Below are 18,813 nucleotides of genomic sequence, written 5' to 3'. Positions count from 1 at the left end.
AGCCAGACTATATGTAAAGGAAGGGACATGGCTGTGTTTCAATAAAACTTGACTTACAAAAACAGCCAGCCTGCAAACTGGCCTCAGTCTGTGAACTGCTCTAGGCCAATGTACTAACTCTCCTAATGGAAGATAGAGAAAAACTATCTGTAGTAGTTCTTGAACCAGGGTATACATTACAATGACCTGAGGAGATTTTATTTGTAATACACGCAGAACCACTAGTGTAGAGTTTACTAGAAGGTACTACCCACCTCTTCCAGTCAAGAACTTCAGAGAAAGGCAAAATATAGGAGTCTGCAATGACAACCGGGACACAGCCAGCTTGTAACACATCGCTCAATACTGCCTGGCCCAGCCGAGCTCCACGAAGGACCACACAGAAAGTAGCCTCCTGCAGGAACACAAAGAGGCAGGAGATTACAAACTAGTTTTGCTGATCCACTAACTTTGATCCCTATAGACCACAAAGTTTCTACAAGGGTTGACGCCAAGCAATACTGAGGCATCTTGACACAAAATGGCAAAAGACAACAGCTCACACCTGTAAAACTTGAAAAGTTTAAATGGCTACAATGTTTTGTATTAATATTTCTACTCTTCAGTATTGCTTCAATGCCACCACTGTTGGCCTTCTGAAAATGTTCAAAGTCAATGTCAAAGTCTTCCCCTAGACAGCTAACAACGTGACTTCTGCAAATGGGTTTCTTTAGGCCCTAGTGTACTATGTAAACACACCACGGCACACTGTCTGACATCTCTTATAGTACTTACCTCAGCCTACCTTGTAATGGAATTATTTTGTCTGGGAATTTCAGGCTTTCTAGAAGACCCCCTAAAGGGAAGGTATCAAATCTCTTTTCATCTTTCTACCCCCCGTAGCATCTAACAGTGTGCTTTTTATATAGAAGATATTCATTTCATGAATTCAATGCCTTTGAAAAGATATTAAGACTAATATGTTCTATAAAAAAAAATCTAATGAAAAATTTCTTCCTCATTCACTCCCTCAAACCCCCTCAATGTGGGGAATACTTGGGAAAAGGAGAGATGTACCACAGAAAAAACAGCTGCAATAGGTAAACCAAAATGCAGAGAACCTAACTACCTAACATTGTTTCTCCCAGTTTTTGCCGCTTAAGAAGGAGGGGAAAAGATTAAAAAAAAAAAAAAACAAAATAAAAACTAATCTTTAAACCTAGAGAAAAGGAAAGTTCAGAAAAAGAAATAAAGGAATTCGATATTCCAAACACCTCTGGGGATAAATGAGAAAAGCAGCAAGAGGAGAGGAAGAGAAGTCATCATGGTGCCCGGAGGTGCAGGTGGAAAGCTCCCCTGACCTCAAGAGTCGGCATCCAGATGTGGACACACGTGCTGATAACCATTTTTCCTGTCTAGACAAAGGTTACTATAAATACTCCTGCCCTCATCACCACTGTTACCAGCCAGACATTCCAGGGGAAGTGCAGCACTTTTTGAATGTATTTTTACAATCCCAGTATGGGCAAGCTCTCTGGAGATTAAAAAAAAAAAAAAAAAATCACACCAGCTCCTTTGTGTTTCTCCTTGAGCTAACCTGTGTCCATTTTAAATATTTAAGTGAACAAAGCTCAATTTCTCATTTCCTAGCCCCCATACCCTTGGAATGTCAAATATCCTACATATAAAACATCCCCAAAGGGACTGCTTTCCCTATGGTTATGAAAGTACAGCCATTCCCACTATGTAAATAAAGGACATGCTACTGACAGGAGATGCTAAAGGTGGCAAGAACTCCAAATAGCAAAACAAACAAAACAACCCCCAAACCCCTCCACTCCCAGAGAAAGTTCACTGTGGCTCTGTAGGCCAGTATGGTCAAGGGATGCAAGTTGCCACCTCGAAGAAGAAAATTTCTCTGGACTGCCTTATGAATACAGGGGTAAAAGCAAGATACATTTGCCTGCTTTGTCCATGTGGCTTGTCTGCGAATCTATGAGACTTGTGTTTTTGAAGTATAATGAATATCTGAAAGGAGTATGGATTCTCATAGGCCAAGCAGCTTTGCACGAACATAAGACATTAGACATCCAAGTACCTGAAGGTCTACATGTCCAGCAAAGAGCAATGCTATGTTTTCTTCCCCTTGGGTAATTCTAGTTGCATGTTGAAAACAACTCAGGTTTGCTGGGCTCAATTTTAACGCATGTAAGCAAACTCTACTGAGCCTTGCGAGAGGTAATGAATGACACTCACCTGTAGCACCTGTGGGTAATCGAAGACCTGGTGCTTGTGGCAGCGCTTACGGACAGAAAGGACACCCTCTGAGAGGTTGGTGCATTTATCGAGTACTAACACTGACTCTCCGTGTTTGACCTGGAGGGCTTCTAGGTCCTCTCTGTACTCGGGATGGAGACCCACCTGAGATGACAGGAGGAAGTATTGCCGTGGACTACAAGGGAAAAAACAGGTGACTGGAAAATTGCAGCTGGTATGTTAGTCAAGGTAAGACAAACTTTGATGTTAAACTTACGACAGTGTTTCCTTACCATCCTCACCTCCACTGATTTTTTAAATTATCTTCTATAGTATTAGTAAATATTTAAAATATTATATATTGTGAGAAAGTAAGATATGATTCATCCACACACTGAAATATCATGCAATCATAACAAATCTTATTTGGGAACAGTTCTTGATATTGTGAGGAAATGCTTATAATATGCTAAGCTGAGAGCGCATGCTATAAATGTGTGTGTGTGTGTGTGTGTGTGTGTGTGTGTGTGTGTAGAAGAGAAACTGATAATTTGGAAGGAATATCAAAGTGTTGTCTTAGTTACATCTGAGTCGCTGATCTGAAAGGGACTGGAAGCTGGCTGCATTCTTCAAATAGGGAAAGAGGGAAGCTTGATGGGAAGCACTGGCATGCAACCAAAGGGCTCTGGAAAGGGCTGCTCCTGGCTGTCGAACAGCATCCCTGTGCAATGCAGAGGCTGCAGGGAAAGTCCCCATCGTCAAGGCCACATAAATGGAAGGGAGACCAAATTGGTAGTTGAAAACAAGAAGTAGAAAAAACGATCTTCATCAAAGCATGGAATCTCCAGTCTTAACATCTTGATGGCAAGGATGTGTAAAAGAAAACAGAGGGAAGAAAGATCTCCAAGGGTCTAGTGCCATGCAGATCTCCACAAGAGACAGAAATGAAAACACAAAGTTAATAAGTCTGAAATCAAGGGGAAGATTTTGGAGAGACCAGATGGGAAGTAATTCCCTCCTGGAAGACAAGACTCAAACAAGACAGAGAGCGTACAGAACATAAAAGCTATACAGGCTGAGCATATCAAATCTGAAAATCTGAAATCCAAAATGCTCCAAAATCCAAAGCTTTCTGGATGCCAACATGATGCTCAAAATGCTCATTGAAACATTTTAAATTTCTGGATTTGGAATGCTCAACCAAGAGTATAACGCAAATACTCCAAAATCTGAAAAAATCAGGAGTCCAGAACACTTCTGGTCCTGAGCATTTTGGATAAGGGATACTCAACCTGTTTAGGCTGAGGGACCACAAGGAATCAGTGTCAAAGAGAAGAATCACAGAAAGTACGTTTCAGGAAGAAATGAAACACTCATTAGGCCTAGAAGCAGCACACACTGAAATTCAGCTCAAACTGGTACAGCCCAGGGAAAATACTACGGCTACGTATCTCTCACAGGCAACGCCACCACACAACCTCGAGTTTGTGAACCCATCCAGTTTTTGTTTGTTTGTTTGTTTTTGGCTTTGAAGAGAGAATGGTAATTGTTACTTTTCCTTAGTTACTCAGACTTGTTTGGAAGTTCTAGCTGGGGAGCATCTCACTCAATAATTATACTCTAACTGAGAAGGTCATCTTCTTTTACAGAGGATTAAGCTTCAGGTCCAAATCACATAAGGCAATGAGTGAAGGTGAACACCTTCCTAGCCAGCTAGACTAGTCATATAAACCCAGAGAAAAGAGAAACCTATACCACAGCCAGACTGCTTTTACATCCTCAGGATCAATTCTGGTTTTGGCCTAACAGCAAAAGGCACTTAACACATCACAATTAAGAAAAAAAGGAACCAGCAGACTCCCTAGAACTTCACTAATAGCAACTAGCCACCTGAGGCCATTTAAATTAAACTAATTAAAAGTAAATAAAATTAAAAGTTCAGCTTGTCAGTCACACTAGGCCTATTTCCAGTGCTCAATAGTCATATGTGGCTGGGGGCTGCCTGACAGCACAAATGTTGACCATGTCCTTACTGCAGAAAGTTCTACTTAATGGAGCTGCTCCACAAGGTAGGTGAGAGCCAGAGGCCAGGGTGACAGTAAGTGGAGCTAAGAAAGATATACAACAGCAACCCAGCGGGGAGACGGTTTGGATCAGCTGTACAGACTGGTTCCTTTTTCCTGGCCCATTTCCTCCTAAATTACAATTTATTGAGCAATATGTTCAATATTTATAGCCAAAAGTATTCTTTCTAGACACTGAAACAGGCTTTTGAGTTCTACTCCAAGCCCTGAGCCTCAATAATTTTTCTTTTGTAAAAGTATTAATTTTCAGAGGATGACTTACTGATGGCGAGATCGCATATAGGGAGCACCCGCAGCTCATCGCAAAGTAAACACCATCTTTGCTCAAATTACTTCCATAATCAAACTTACCCGTTTAAACGAGGAAAATTTATAGTCAAACCCACAAGACAAGCAGGGAAACTTCCTTAATAATTAAAGCTATTCAAAAATGAAACAGACTGTCTTGTAAGTTGGTGATTTTTCAATATAAATCAGAAACTTTTTCAGTAAAAAGTTACTGAAAAGTCATGCATCAAGTTAAGAGCTAAATGGTCTTTAAAGGTCCTTCCAAACCATAAGACCCTGGTTCTCTGAAGGATCTCATGGATGTTTCTGGAGTCTTTCTCTTTAAGTAGAGCTGATAGCACAAAACTAGTGTTCTACCCTCTCCAGAAAAAGAATAAACAGGTGGGCATCCAAGAGGAGTGAAGAGGATGTCCAGGCAGAAGGGCATAGCGTGTTGGAGTCCCAGAGGGCATTTCTGCATGGTCGGGTGGGGAAGAAGGTGCATGTGGAATGTTCAAGCCCTAGTGGGGTGGGAGCTTCTGCTTAAGAGAAGAGTAGTAAGGTAGCCTGGCTCAGGGTATCAGAGACCCAGAAGGGAAAGGAAGGCTTCTGTGCTGGGGGAAGGGTTATGGGGACGCTGGAGACCAAGTGAGGTTAGGAGGGCATCTCGGCAGCTCAGAAGACAGTGTTAGAGCCTGGGCAGGCTGAGAAGGATGCCCAAGTTGTAGGGAGAATGATGGTAATGATAGCATCACCCCAGCGCTAGAACCCAAGAAGTGTGAGGAAGGCATCTGTGCTGGGAGGGTGCAGGGCAGCACAATGTTGGGGGGTCAGAGTCTGAGCAGGGATGAGGAGGGGTGGGGAAGGCCTCTGTGCAGTGTGGGGGCAAGGGGGCAACAGAAGTTTGATGAATATAAGAGGGTTGATCAAATAAGTAAAGATGTTGAGGATAATGAGAGCCAGATTTCTAGGAGTCAGAGAAGGGAGTTACAAACATGGAAAGAGAGAAAACCAGAATGCCCATGCAGTGTTGGATGGAACTGGAGATACTGAGATGAATGCATGGTTTTCAATATGCATAAATAGATAGACATCTATCTGTACAGATATAGAAATAAATACAGATGATGTGTGGTGCCCAAAGAAACTCTTAAGAAAGACTCTGGGTTAGATTTCACTGATGAGAAATAAAGTTCTATTTTAGACATTCAGTTACCAGGATCACTGGATCCCCGCTCTACTGCTACTCCAATTTCAACATAAATGTGTAGATGTGAACAAGTCTAAAAATGTGTCCCCTGCTTGCATGCTGGCTGTCCCTGACCTGGCAGATAGCTGAAGGAGTATGCCCATTTTAGTTTTAAACCAACTAAATTTTAAGGTGGATTTGTTTTTCTTTTAAAGACTAAAATGACTAGCTATGGCTTTCATGTCTCCTCCCAGCAGCGCTGATATCTAAGTTTAAGCAAAACCACGCTGAGAACTTGAAGTCTCCCTCAATAGTAACAGTTGTAAACTCCCAATTTAGTTCATTTTAGAAGGAAAATGACAAGAATTCCAGCTGAGGCCAAAACAGCTGTGAGAAGCAGCTATCAATAGCAACAATCATCCACTTCCCATTGAACAAATACTGACAGAGATTTAAAACAAAAACAAAAGCAAAGCTCTCACTATTCTGTATAGCCCGCAAGAGATGTGGGAATTCCCTTAAACAGCAACTCTCACAAGGATCAACAAACCCAAAACACTGCCATGAAGTGGCCCACCCCGCCTTCTCCCACGTCCCTGGCAGGATGATGAGTCTGAACCTGTCTTTACTTTTTAATTTTTTTTTGTCTTGGTTTTCGGGGGCAGGGAGGGGTGGTTGTAGGAGATGTTCTTATATAAAAGTTAACACCACAAGTGCATGACCAGACTGCAAGCTGGCACCGAAATGGACAGCATGGGCCCAAGCCAAGTTGCAGAAATCCATCTACTGGCCAGCAGAGGCAGGTTCATGCTCAGCGCAACCTTACCTTTCAGTGCTACCCTGAAGATAAACTGGACACTCCTATCGGGTTATTGAACCACAGAACTTTAGAAACTAACTGACACCTTTTCAAAGGATCTAGTTAAAGATATTAATTCCAGCTGAGTTATACATAAAAATTAGAGACACTAAATTACTAGGAAAATACCACCAATATAAAATCTCTGAAACTAATTATATATTGATGTATCCAAATCTCTGAAACTAATTATATATTGATGTATCTAAATCTCTGAAACTAATTATATATTGATGATGTATCTAAATCTCTGAAACTAATTATTTGAAAATGAGTTTTACTGTTTGGAGTGGTTTTTCTCCTTTGTTTTATTTTCACTTAAAGCTTTTATTTTCAGTTTTCTTCCCTGGATTAAACCTGAAGGGGATTAAGAGTCCTAAACCAATATAAGAGAGGTACATTATATGAGAGGGATTAAACAATAAAGAGAGTTTGGTTCAAGTGGTCTCAAGAAAAGTGCACTGAAGACAGAGGCCCACAGCAGCTGAGCAGTCCTAGCAGACCAGTCCTCACATGTCACTCTCTGCCTCACCCAGGGTTTCTCAACCCCAGCGCTGCTGACATCTGCACCCAGTAATTCTTGATGTTGGGGGCTGCCCTGCCCTATGCAGGGAAGAATTAACATGGCAGGCCTGAGTGTTCTCCTTAGAAAGGCTTGCTTGTAAGTTTGGTCTTTGGCTGTCATCTGGAAACTTGGATTTGGAGGGGGTTCCCATCACCCCTGGAACTGATAAGAGTGGGCTCACTGTATCCAAACTGCACAAACAAATGTGGTTTATGCTGAACACATGCTTTCCTTCTGGGAGTCTGGAAGTTTGGCACGTGCCAGGCAGAGACAGCCTATGCAATCAGCTCCTAAGAAAGGCCCTGGGTGCTAAGTCTCTGATGAGCTCCCTTGGTTGACAGCATTTCACAAGTGTTGTCACAGCTTCCTGCTGAGGGAACTGAGCACATCCTGTGCACTCCACTGGAAGAAGGCACTTGAAGGCTTGTGCCTGGTTTCTCCAGATTCACCCCATGCGCCTTCTACCTCTCTGACTGTGCTGTGCATCCTTTTGCCATAATAAGTCACAGACATTAGTACAAATATATGCTGAGTCATGGAGCCCTCCTGGCAAACCATAGTAACTGGAAGTGGTCTTCAGGACCCTGTGACACACATCCCCACAGTCATGACAGTCAAAAATGCATATCTATATATGTATATGTGTATATATATACACATATATATACATATATACACATATATATACATATATACACACATATATACACATATACACATATATACACATATACACATATATACACATATACACATATATACATATATACACATATATACATATATACACACACATATACATATATACACATATATACATATATACACATATATACATATATACACATATATACATACATATATACGCATATATATACACATATATATACACATATATATACATATATACACATATATATATACATATATATATACACACATATATACACATATATATACACATATATATATACATATATATATACACATATATATACATATACATATATATATGGCCAAATGTCCCCTGGGGGACAAAATCATTCCCTTATCTCCTGATGAGAGACAGCAGTATAGCCCAATACTTGGTCCAAACAGACTTTCAATAAAGGTTTGACTTGAAGTGAACTGAACTAAACTGAATTAAATTAAATAATTTCCAGAACAACTTTAGGAGGAAAAAAAGAGAAAAAGAAATGAATAAAAACTTTTTAAATCACACAACAGATTTAAGTAAATGCTCACAGAAGCAGCAGAGAAGTAACTCTTTTCTCTACTTATAGTTATTTCTATCTCATGCTACATAAATATGCCAAATTAAGACCCTAGGCACATAACAGAAACTTGTACCACCCCAAAGGGTACCAGCGGGGCTTATGTAGATCATCCTTTCTGAATTTATGAAAATCTAACCTCAAAATAGGGCACTGAATTATACCAGTTTCTTCTGTCTGTGAATTCACTATAAGAATTATTTGTGTATTTCCATTGTGATGATAATCCAAAAAATTAGTATGGGGATAGTTTTGCTCATATTTAATGATGAATACTGCTAAAAAATATTCAACTTCCAAGTTTCTATTTAATGGGCTAATGAGATGAGAGAAACACTAAAAATGTAAATCATATAAAGCAGTAGAGTAAAATGCAGATAGAATCTAAGCTGTGGGTATACATTATGTTCAGTGTAAAATTTTTTAAACTTTGCTGTTTGGAAATTTTCATAATAAAATATTGGGAAAAAGTATGAATCATGCATCTGTACCATATGAAGATAAATGATGTCACAATATGCTATCTAAAAGGAAGCTTCTAATGTTTCATATAGAAAACATGGTTAAAAAAAAAAGTACATTGTCACCCAACATACAACAGTATAGGCACATCAAACCCAGCAAATCCATAATTAACTCCATATTCACCTTAAAGATGCAATCCCATTTCAAAGAAACAGCATCAGCTACCATATTCAATTGTTAATCTAAATGTTATTAGTTTTGTAGATGTGCTTATATTTAATTTGTAAATTTGTTTCAGTTTTGTAGTTATATAAGCACAAAGAGTTTAGACTGTTTTTTATTTATATTTACTTATAACAAAAATAGTTAATTAAAATGCAAAGGACCTTGAATAGTCAGAAAAACTCTGAAAAAGAAGAACACAGCCTGGGCAGTATCACAAGAACCCATCTCTATAAAAAATTAGCCAGGCGTGGTGGCATGTACCTATAGTCCTAGCTACTTGGGAGGCTGAGGCAGGAGGATCGCCTGAGCCCAGGGGTTCAAGGCTGCAGTGAGTTATGATCCCACCAATTTGATCCAGCACTCCAGGGTGACAGAGCGAGACCTTGTCTCTTAAAACAAGAAAAAGGAAGAACAAAGTTGGAGAACTTACATTTATTTCAAAACTTAATACAAAGCTAAGGTAACCAAGACATGTAGTACTGGCATAATAGACATATAGACCAACAGATTCGAATTGACAATCCAAAAATAAACCCATATATCTATGGCCAGTTGATTTTTAACAAGGGTACCAAGACCATTCAATAGAAGAAGACTTGTTTTTTCAACAAGTGGTGTTCAGACAACTAGACATACACATGCAAAAGAATGAAGTTGGACCCCCACCTTATACCACATACAAAAATTAACCAAAATGAACCACAAATCTAAATTTAAGAGCCAAAACTGTAAAACTCTTAGAAGAAAACGTAAGGGTAAATCTTCATGGCCTTGGATTAGGCAATGGTTTCTTAAAAATGACACCAAACTGCAAGTAACCAAAGGAAAAACAGATAAATTGACTTCATCAAAATGAGGAACTTTTGTGCATCAAAGGACACTATCAAGAATGTGAGGCCGGGTGTGGTGGCTCACACCTGTAATCCCAGCACTTTGGGAGGACAAGGTGGGTGGATCACCTGAGGTCAGGAGTTTGAAACCAGCCTGACAAACATGGAGAAACCCCGTCTCTACTAAAAATACAAAATTAGCTGGGCGTGGTGGCCCACGCCTGTAATCCCAGCTACTTGGGAGGTTGAGGCAGGAGAATCGCTTGAATCCAGGAGGCGGAGGTTTTGGTGAGCCGAGATCACGCCATTGCACTCCAGCGTGGGCAACAAGAGCAAAACTCCGTCTCAAAAAAAAAAAAAAAAAGAAAGTGAAAAGCAATCTATAGAATGGGAGAAAGGATTTGCAAATCATGGATCTGATGAGGTTCTAACATCTGTTATAGATAAAGAATTCTTATAGCTCTACGATAAAGAGACAATTCAATTTTAAAATCAGCAAATGATCTGAATAGACATTTCTCCAAAGAAGTTATATAAATGGCCAATAGGCACATGAAAAGATACTCAAAATTATTAGTCAGTAGGGAAATGCAAACCAAAACGACAATGAAGATACGACTTCACATACACTAGGATGGCTAGAATAAAAAACACAGGCAACAACAAGGGTTAGTGAGGATCTGGGGAAATCGAAACCCTCATATGTGGCTGGTGGGAATGTGAAATGGTGCAGCCGCTTTGGAAAAGAGTTTGGCAGCTCCTCAAAAAGTTAAACACAGAGCTACCATATGACCCAGCGGTTCTGCTCCTAGGTCAAGAGAACTGAAACCAGCTTTACACAAAAACTTGTATACAAATGTTCATAGCAGCATTATTCATAAGAGCTAACAGGTGGAAATAATCCAAATTTCCATCAACTGATGAAGAGATGAACAAAATGTGGTATATTCATATGATGAAATATTCAGCCAAAAAACAAAGGAAGTACTGATTCCATGCTCTGACATGAATAAGCCTTGGAAACATTATGCTGAGTGAAAGAAGACAGGTACAAAACACCATTTATTGTATAATTATGTTGATAGGAAATGTCCAGAATAGGCAAACCCACAGAGAGAATAAGCAGATTAAGGATTCTTGCTGGGGACAGAGGTAAGGACTGACTGCTATTGGATATTAGGTTTATTTGTGGAGTGATGAAAATGTTCTAGAATTAGGTAGTAGGCGTGATGATAGTTGCACAATTTTGTGAATATACTAAAAACCATTAAATTGTACACATTAAAAGAGTAAATTTTATGGTATATAAATTAATCTCAATTCTTAAAATAAAATAAGTCAACTCTGGAAGTCCACAAAGTGAGAAAAATCCAGGAAGATGTCCTAAGCAACAACTTCATGAACCACTCAGTCTTGCTCCACATTTGCCTAAGGGTAGGAACAAAAATGTCTCAAGCTCACCTGGGCTTTACACATCGTCTACATAACAAAATATGCTAAGTGAATGGCTAATGTAAGTTTCAGAATTTGGTCCCGGGCCACATGGTAGAACACAAACAAGAGAGAGATGTCTTCTCCTGAGAAAAGTTCTCTTACTTCTCAGAGTCCACAAAGGTTTCTAAGGGGAGGTTTGAGATACTTAAAGAATGGTTCTAATGTTCTCCAAGCAAACTATTTCCATGAGACCCATTTCTCAAACGAAATACGACATTTTTAGTGTCAAAATGTATATATTGGTCACCTCTGCTTCTGAGCACTTCCACACAAGTAAAGGATGCTTTTATTATCATGTTCGGTTAAAGCTCATTGAGATTCTCACCAGGGAATAGCACAATTTTTACACAGACTACAGAAAAAAAAAAGGTTACGTCCATGTTGTCAGCCCTTTTCATTTACTCCCTCACAGACTAAAATATGAGCCAAGAAATGCCAGACACTGAAGATACGGTAGTTTAAAAAACCAGCTGGATGCAGTGGCATGGGCCTACAGTTCCTGCTACTTGGGAGGCTGAGGCAGGAGAGTCACTTGAGCCCAACAGTTTGAATCTAGCCTGGGCAAGATAGCAAGACTCTGTCACTTAAAAAAGCAAAACAAAGCAAAAACAAAAACCTAACCTCAGCTTCACTGCACGTACAAAATCCAAAATCCAAACAGGACAGGCTTTGAGCAAGTCATCACGATGGGCATCATGTGTGCAGCGATGGGCAGCATCACTCTAGGAGATGTGCAGGCTGCTATGGGAGCATAAAGCAGAGGAGCCAGGGCAGGGGCCAAGAAGGTACCCCCTGCACCCCATCCCAGAAGGTGGTTTCAAGCTGAAACCTAAGGCACAAGCAGGATGTTAGACTGATGAAGATGAGGAAGAAGGTCTGCAGACAGTGGAGAATGTGTCTGCTGCCCAGAAAAACTGAGAGAGCACAGCTTGTTCTAGGAACTGAAAGAAGTAAAAAGTTCTCAGACACAAAGCTAAAGATGGAGATAGTGGTCAGATGAAAGAGAGCCTTGAAAGATGTTTTAGGGACTGTGGGCTAAGGACCAACGTGAATCTTATCCTAAGGGCAATGTGAAGCCAAGGATCAGACTCGAGGGGAACAAGACCAGAGGCAGCGAAACCACATAGGAAGCCGTTTCAGCAATCCAATGGAGAGACGACAGTAACCTGGTCTAGGGTAGAGGAGGAGGATTCGGGGAGCAGACAGACCTAGGAAGTATTTAGGATGTAGAATCAACAGGACTTCCTACTTTGACATAAGAAACAAAGGAGGGAACGGAGTTAAGGATACCACATAGATTCCTGGTTTAGAAAACTTGGCAGACAGCACTGTGAATTTACGGAGACAGAGAAAACTGCAAGATGAATGAGACTGGCACGGAGGTGGGAAAGACGGGTGCCTCAGGGACCCTACCCTGTAACTGATGTATCGGTTGCTTTGATGCCCACCACACTAAACCTCATCAACATCTCACAGATTCAGTGAAGGCACACCTGGCTGGGATGAATGTACCTTACCCTGGTCCTTTCTCTGGAAGATCCACCTCAGCTGACAGTGGACTATAGACAGGAATGCTGACATCGTAGCCTTGCCGGTAGGTCCACGTAGAAAAGCCGCCACCAGCCAACAGGGCCCTGAAAGCAAAGTATTTTGTTAAACGATGAGAAAGAAAGGACTTTATTCTGATACACACTGTGGAGAGGAACAGGAATTACTGGGTCTTTATTATCGAAATCAGCTAATGTTTACGGAGTCAGTTTTCTACAAAGACAATGCCTTATACACGCATCTCGGGGCCATCAGCTGCATTCTATCCTTGAATCACCAGCCTTCCCCCAGGGTCCCAAATACCCTTTCCTTCCTTCCTAGTTTTTGAAACACATCACAGCCCAGAGGACACCTTATGGACAGCCTCTCTGCTACCTCCCTCAGATCCCATTCACCTCTCCTTAGTCATACTTTATAAATAAACACAATTACAATAATAGGAATAACAGTTCTGCATGGGAAGACTGGTTGGGGCAGTCATTTACCAACCACTGGCTAGAATCTCAGAAGACAATGGGCCTGGAAAGCACTGGTGGCCAGAAAGTGTGACATCTCACATCGCTTACACCCCAGCCTCTCTCCAATCTCTGCCTCAAGCAGTTCTTTCCACCATCATCCCAGAGTTACGTGTCAATCATGTAGCCTCCACCAGCTCTCACTGTCCATTCCAGCTACTTAGTCTTATTAACCCAATTCCCTATACAGGAAGCAGAACCTAGAATTAAACCCTCAGTGCTTCTCTTGCAGTTTGCTTGTACTAGCCTTTACTCTCCTTAATTAGAAAACAGTGACCATATTGTTTAAACTGGATCCAGCAAGTAGTACAATGACACTTCATCAGAGAAAGGAAGCAGGTGTATATCACACCAGCTTTTACTGTTATTCTCTCCCAGGACCCCAAACCCATCAAAATCACTTTCTAGGGCAGAATTTTGCCAGTTGCACACACTGCAAAGTCTGAGCCAAGATTTCTCAACTGAGAAACCACATTTTTTGCAATATTGATTGCTACCAATCCCCTCCCTGCCCTGATGACAACCTACATTCCCTTCTAACATGACCAGTTTAGGTTCAAAGATTTTCAAATCACCCCTGGAAATCCCACTCTGTTTGTTTAAGCTTTATGAAACCAAGAACTGGTGAGTGAGGTAACTTGCAGGCTAAAAACTTCTCCAGCTGCCCGTCTACTCTGTAAAACATAATGACTATCCTTAGTACCAACATACGGTCTTATTTTTCCTGATTAGCATGCAGCACTGAATCCATCCAACATGAATTTGGGCAGGTTCCATGACCATGATGGCAAGCAGACTCTATGGGCCCCATGGCCTATGTGCAGAGAAGCAGACATGGATGCAATATTCAGGCACCAAGCAGTCCAGGTAAGCCAGGGTCGTCTCACAGCCCCAGAGGAGAAGTGGGTGTGTATGTGGAGAGAAAGGAAGCAGGTGTATATCACATCAACCTTTACTGTTATTCTGTCCCTGGGGTCCCAAACTTGTTATTCTGTTCCAGAGGGGTTAAGGTGAATGTTCAGCACTGGCAGTAGGAAAGCAGCAATCAGAAGCATGCCTTACGCTGAAGATCATCCACATGCAATCTGTTTGTCATCTCAAAAAGAGCCACGACTGCAGTTAGTCAAACTGGCCTCATGCCAGCCCTGCTACTGACAAGACTTTAACTCTAAGGCACTGTATCTTCTTCTGCCAAGGTCTCCATTACATTATAATGGGGAAAATACTGTAAGCATCCCTTGCTTTACAGAACACATGGTTTACATTGACTGAAAAGTGAATTTCTGAACAGCACATTCTGTTTTCCCATTATGTATCCCCAAACCAGAGATCAGTTCCAAAGCCGCAGGAGACTGAAAAGAAAACCTGCAGCTAAAGAAGTATTAATATGATGATCTGACTCAGGTCAGGCCAAGTATTCTATCACTGGAGGTGCTATCCAGCATTTTTAGCACTTTGCAGGGCTGCCTGATTCTGGGACGTCTCCTCTGACACTGAGCCTTCCTCTCCACGGCCTCGTATTCTCCACCCTCCCTAACCCAGTGTTTGGCATGTTTTCTCACAGTTCTCCTCCTGCTATCTAAGTATTCACAGTGTCTAAACACAGTGAGGCTGCAAGTTTATCCTTTAAACCATGCATGGAATCAGGCCTGCAAATTCCTCAAATATAAAGCCTCAGGTTTTGCACGAAACAAAACCCAAAAAAAGCAGACCGATTCTATCGGTCATCCTTACTTGTTCACTGAGTCAAACAAACTGTAAAACAATATTTGTGAGACAGGTAAACATGAGCAAAGGCTAGATATTTAGTGACTATTTGGTGATATGGAAAAATTACTGTTAATTTTCTTAGGTATGATAATAGTATTATAGTTAGTTACATTTTTTGAAAAGGCTGTATCATGCAGAGATTCACACAATATTTACAGATGCAATGATCTAATGTCTGGCATTTGTTTCTAGATAATCTAGCGGAGGTGGAGGTGGATGAGAGTAAGGATGAAACAAGACGGGCCTCAAGCTAATGATCGAAGCTGGACAGAGGATATGTGGGGTTCACTGTACTAGTCTCGCTTCTTTATATAGGTGTGAAATTTTCCATAACAAGTTTAAGTAAATAAATAAACACCCACATAAAAGTAGAAATGTGTGAGAGATATTTGCAAAGAAAGGATAAGAAATCCAAGGTAGTAACAGTATTACAGAACACATCTGAGAAAACTAACATCAGTTAAGTCGTTAAAAGATGTATAAGTCATGAAATATGCTCCTACTCAAGTTAAAATGAGTTTGTATGTGTGCTTGTGTCTAAATCCATAGAAAAAAGACTAGAAAAACACATCATATTTTAATAATAAGTATCTTTCAGGAAGGGAGTGACAACAGAGGAGGGAATCAAAGCAGATTTTTACGTTTTACTCTTTACACAGTTGCATGCTATTCAACCCTTGTACAAAGTATATATGCATCATGTGTATGGATTTTTTTTAATTGAAAGAGAAATAAAAACATTTAAGCAGCATTAAAAAAAAATTCACTGAGCAGATATTTCCCTTCAGTCCAGGTCCTTGTACTGTATTTCCTTAAGTAAAATAATTTTTAAGTAATCACACCTATGCTTTTGAACTTTAGGAGATCTTAAAGCAGTCTAATCTAGCCCATCTGTTTTCTAATTTCCAAACAATCTGACATGCAGCTCCTGTAAAACCATTCTGCATTCACGGTTCTTGCCTCCTTTGAATCCAGGAGCAAGGATGAAGGATAAGAAAAATTAACAAACAAATCTACTATTCCTTACCCCAACAAGAAGGCCACCTAAGTTTCAAAATGAAATTTCCCACATGCAAAGATAAAGGACTAGATGGTGATTCATCACCTGCTATAGGATTGGCTATAATCACTTACAAAAATACATGCATAGGAAAAACTATTTAACCTTTCTGATCCTAACACCTAAACACTGGCATGTACTCACACTTTCTCCTGTATACTTGACACCTTCCTGCAGACAAATGAAATCGCATTTAACATGTGCACTTGATAAAAATAAAATCCAACTCCCATGCAGATGCATATACCAAAATGTCAGCAAAAAGTGAAATGACCCAAACAGAAAGTAGCCATTCTGAAAAGAAATCCAGAACTGGAAATGGAGACTCTGCATTCATAACAGCTCTTTTCCTTCCCTTCTCTGTTCTCCAAAGTTATTTCACTTCCCCAGAACAACCAAATCCATAAAACAGTAGCCCACTCAGGACAGGCACACCTTCTCTAGGGCTGAGAGCCAAATCCGGAATTGCCGTGTGTTCAGCCACTTCCTACAGCATTTGTGCACCCGGACTGCCCTCTATCGTCCAAAACGGTCTCTACACCAAAGCAGAGGGGCGGTCCTGGAGTGTTTGTCTCGTCTAGCTATAATTAAATTTCCAGACAGAAACTCAAAACTGACTTTAGATAATCACTTAATGCAAATACGGTTTAGATTTAATCTTCTGGGGAAAAGGAATACTACGTGTCGATTTTCATAAATGATAATGTTAGCCTCTAACAAGTTGAGAACTAGCCTCAGGCTGTTACCTTTTCAGTTAACAATGAGTTTAAGAATTAAACACCAACTGTAATAAGACTGGTGATAAACAAGTTTAGGCGAACTCTTAACAATCCTATACCTTGAGCATTGCCCAGGACCCTTATATATTGCGCCCCAACTTTCTACTTTCCTCAAAGCCTTGAACCCAGCACTAAGAGAGGTCCCTTAAGTAGCACCTCATACCAGAGCTTTCCAAGAAAGCTCACACCAAAATGTTTCAGTCAGTGATGAAAGGGCAGATAAATACAGTGAGTGAACTCAAAGTCACTCTCAGGCAGTCATGGCCACCCCATACCACATCTGCCTATTTGAAAGCTTTTTTTAGAAGGAAGGAAAGGCAAGAGGGGCGAGTAATGAAGGCAGGCAGGCGGGGGGCGGGGGGGGGGGAGGGAGAGACAGAAGGAACCCTACTGACTGAAACCACAGAAAGTAAGTGAGAATCAGCGTGCCCCCATTACCCTCTACATTACAGGCTTTGGGTATCACTTTTACATATCCACGCTACCTTCTCTCAGTAAGCTGTGCATCTACTTGTGACAAATGCTCCCGAATTCAGAGAGAGCTAGCACAAGCCTGTCACACTTCCGGGGGCTGGATGTGTTACACTCAGAAGTGCACAATCCAGAGTGGGAAAACAGTTTTAGAGGCTGTGCCAGGACATAAGCCCTAACTGGCTTTCCATAAAAGATTTAAGCACTTCTAAATCTTCAGGAGGAAAATACTTACGACAATTTTCTAGTTTAATAAGCAATTCTGATTACAAAGTATGCAGTAGATTTAGGAATATAATTTCACATGAACAAAAGGATCTTGAACACATCATAAGGACAGCCCCAAATATGCCTCCTACCTGTCTCTGGGGACATCCAGGGCTGTGTTATAATCTGGAGGACCTCCAGGCAACATGTTGAACAACAGGTGATTCATACCTCGATCCCACCTGTCAAGAAATTTAAAATGTAGGAGAATTCATGTGTCAACTATGAAGAGACAAGAGTCAGTTACTAGATAACAAGTACCAAGGATCCCCAAGCCCAAATAGGGCCGGTATGCAAAGCAAACTCCTGGAAATCCCAACAGCACATCAGACACAAGTCTGGCTCCATGACAGAGAAAAATGAACGGACGTGTACTTCAAGCTTGTCCAATACAGACCTGCTTCTAATAATGAAAAGTTGAAAACTACCCAAATGTTCACCATTTGGTTAAAGAAATACAAAATACATTAGAGAAGCCTGGTTAAATATATGGTAGAACATCTACAAAATGGAATACTATGCAACCCTTAAAGTTATATAGTAAAAGAACATAAAATTATGTCATAATCTGGAAATATATTCGTGATATATTAAGGGAAAAAGCAAAAGAGTATGTACTGTGTGATCCCATTTGGAACAAAACATTTATATACACATGTGTATGTATATTTTTAGTAACATCAAAATATTAATAATGTTTATCTCTTAGAGAAAGGATTTCAGAATGAATCTTAGATTCTTCCTTTTGCTTACCTGTATTTTCAGATTTCTTACAGTGAATGTGTATTATGTAAGTGCTAAGAGGAGGTGGGAGCATATTTAGATTTAAAAGGAAGAATATACGAAGAAGAGCCACCCTTAGTTTGGAAACTCTAAGAGGCTGGGAACCCACAGCAGCAGTGCCGGAGATGGCAAA

The 18,813-nt window shown here is 40.5% G+C and overlaps 1 protein-coding gene across 4 annotated transcripts in view; it reads right to left on the bottom strand.

Annotated features, from left to right (window-relative positions):
- EXT2 (exostosin glycosyltransferase 2) overlaps positions 1 to 18,813 on the bottom strand; it is a 163,565-nt gene that overhangs the window by 119,883 nt on the left and 24,869 nt on the right. For all 4 annotated transcript variants that reach the window (XM_030794661.1, XM_030794659.1, XM_003254460.3 and 1 more), the window contains 4 exons: positions 17,990 to 18,079; positions 13,005 to 13,121; positions 2,236 to 2,431; positions 255 to 394 (listed from right to left, as the gene is read on the bottom strand). In XM_030794661.1, the coding sequence (XP_030650521.1) occupies positions 255 to 394; positions 2,236 to 2,431; positions 13,005 to 13,121; positions 17,990 to 18,079 (543 nt within the window). The remainder of the gene's footprint in view (positions 1 to 254; positions 395 to 2,235; positions 2,432 to 13,004; positions 13,122 to 17,989; positions 18,080 to 18,813) is intronic.

Source organism: Nomascus leucogenys, chromosome 15, assembly GCF_006542625.1.
Source record: "Nomascus leucogenys isolate Asia chromosome 15, Asia_NLE_v1, whole genome shotgun sequence".
NCBI lineage: Eukaryota > Metazoa > Chordata > Mammalia > Primates > Hylobatidae > Nomascus > Nomascus leucogenys.
This window is presented reverse-complemented; position numbering and strand designations above follow the sequence as displayed.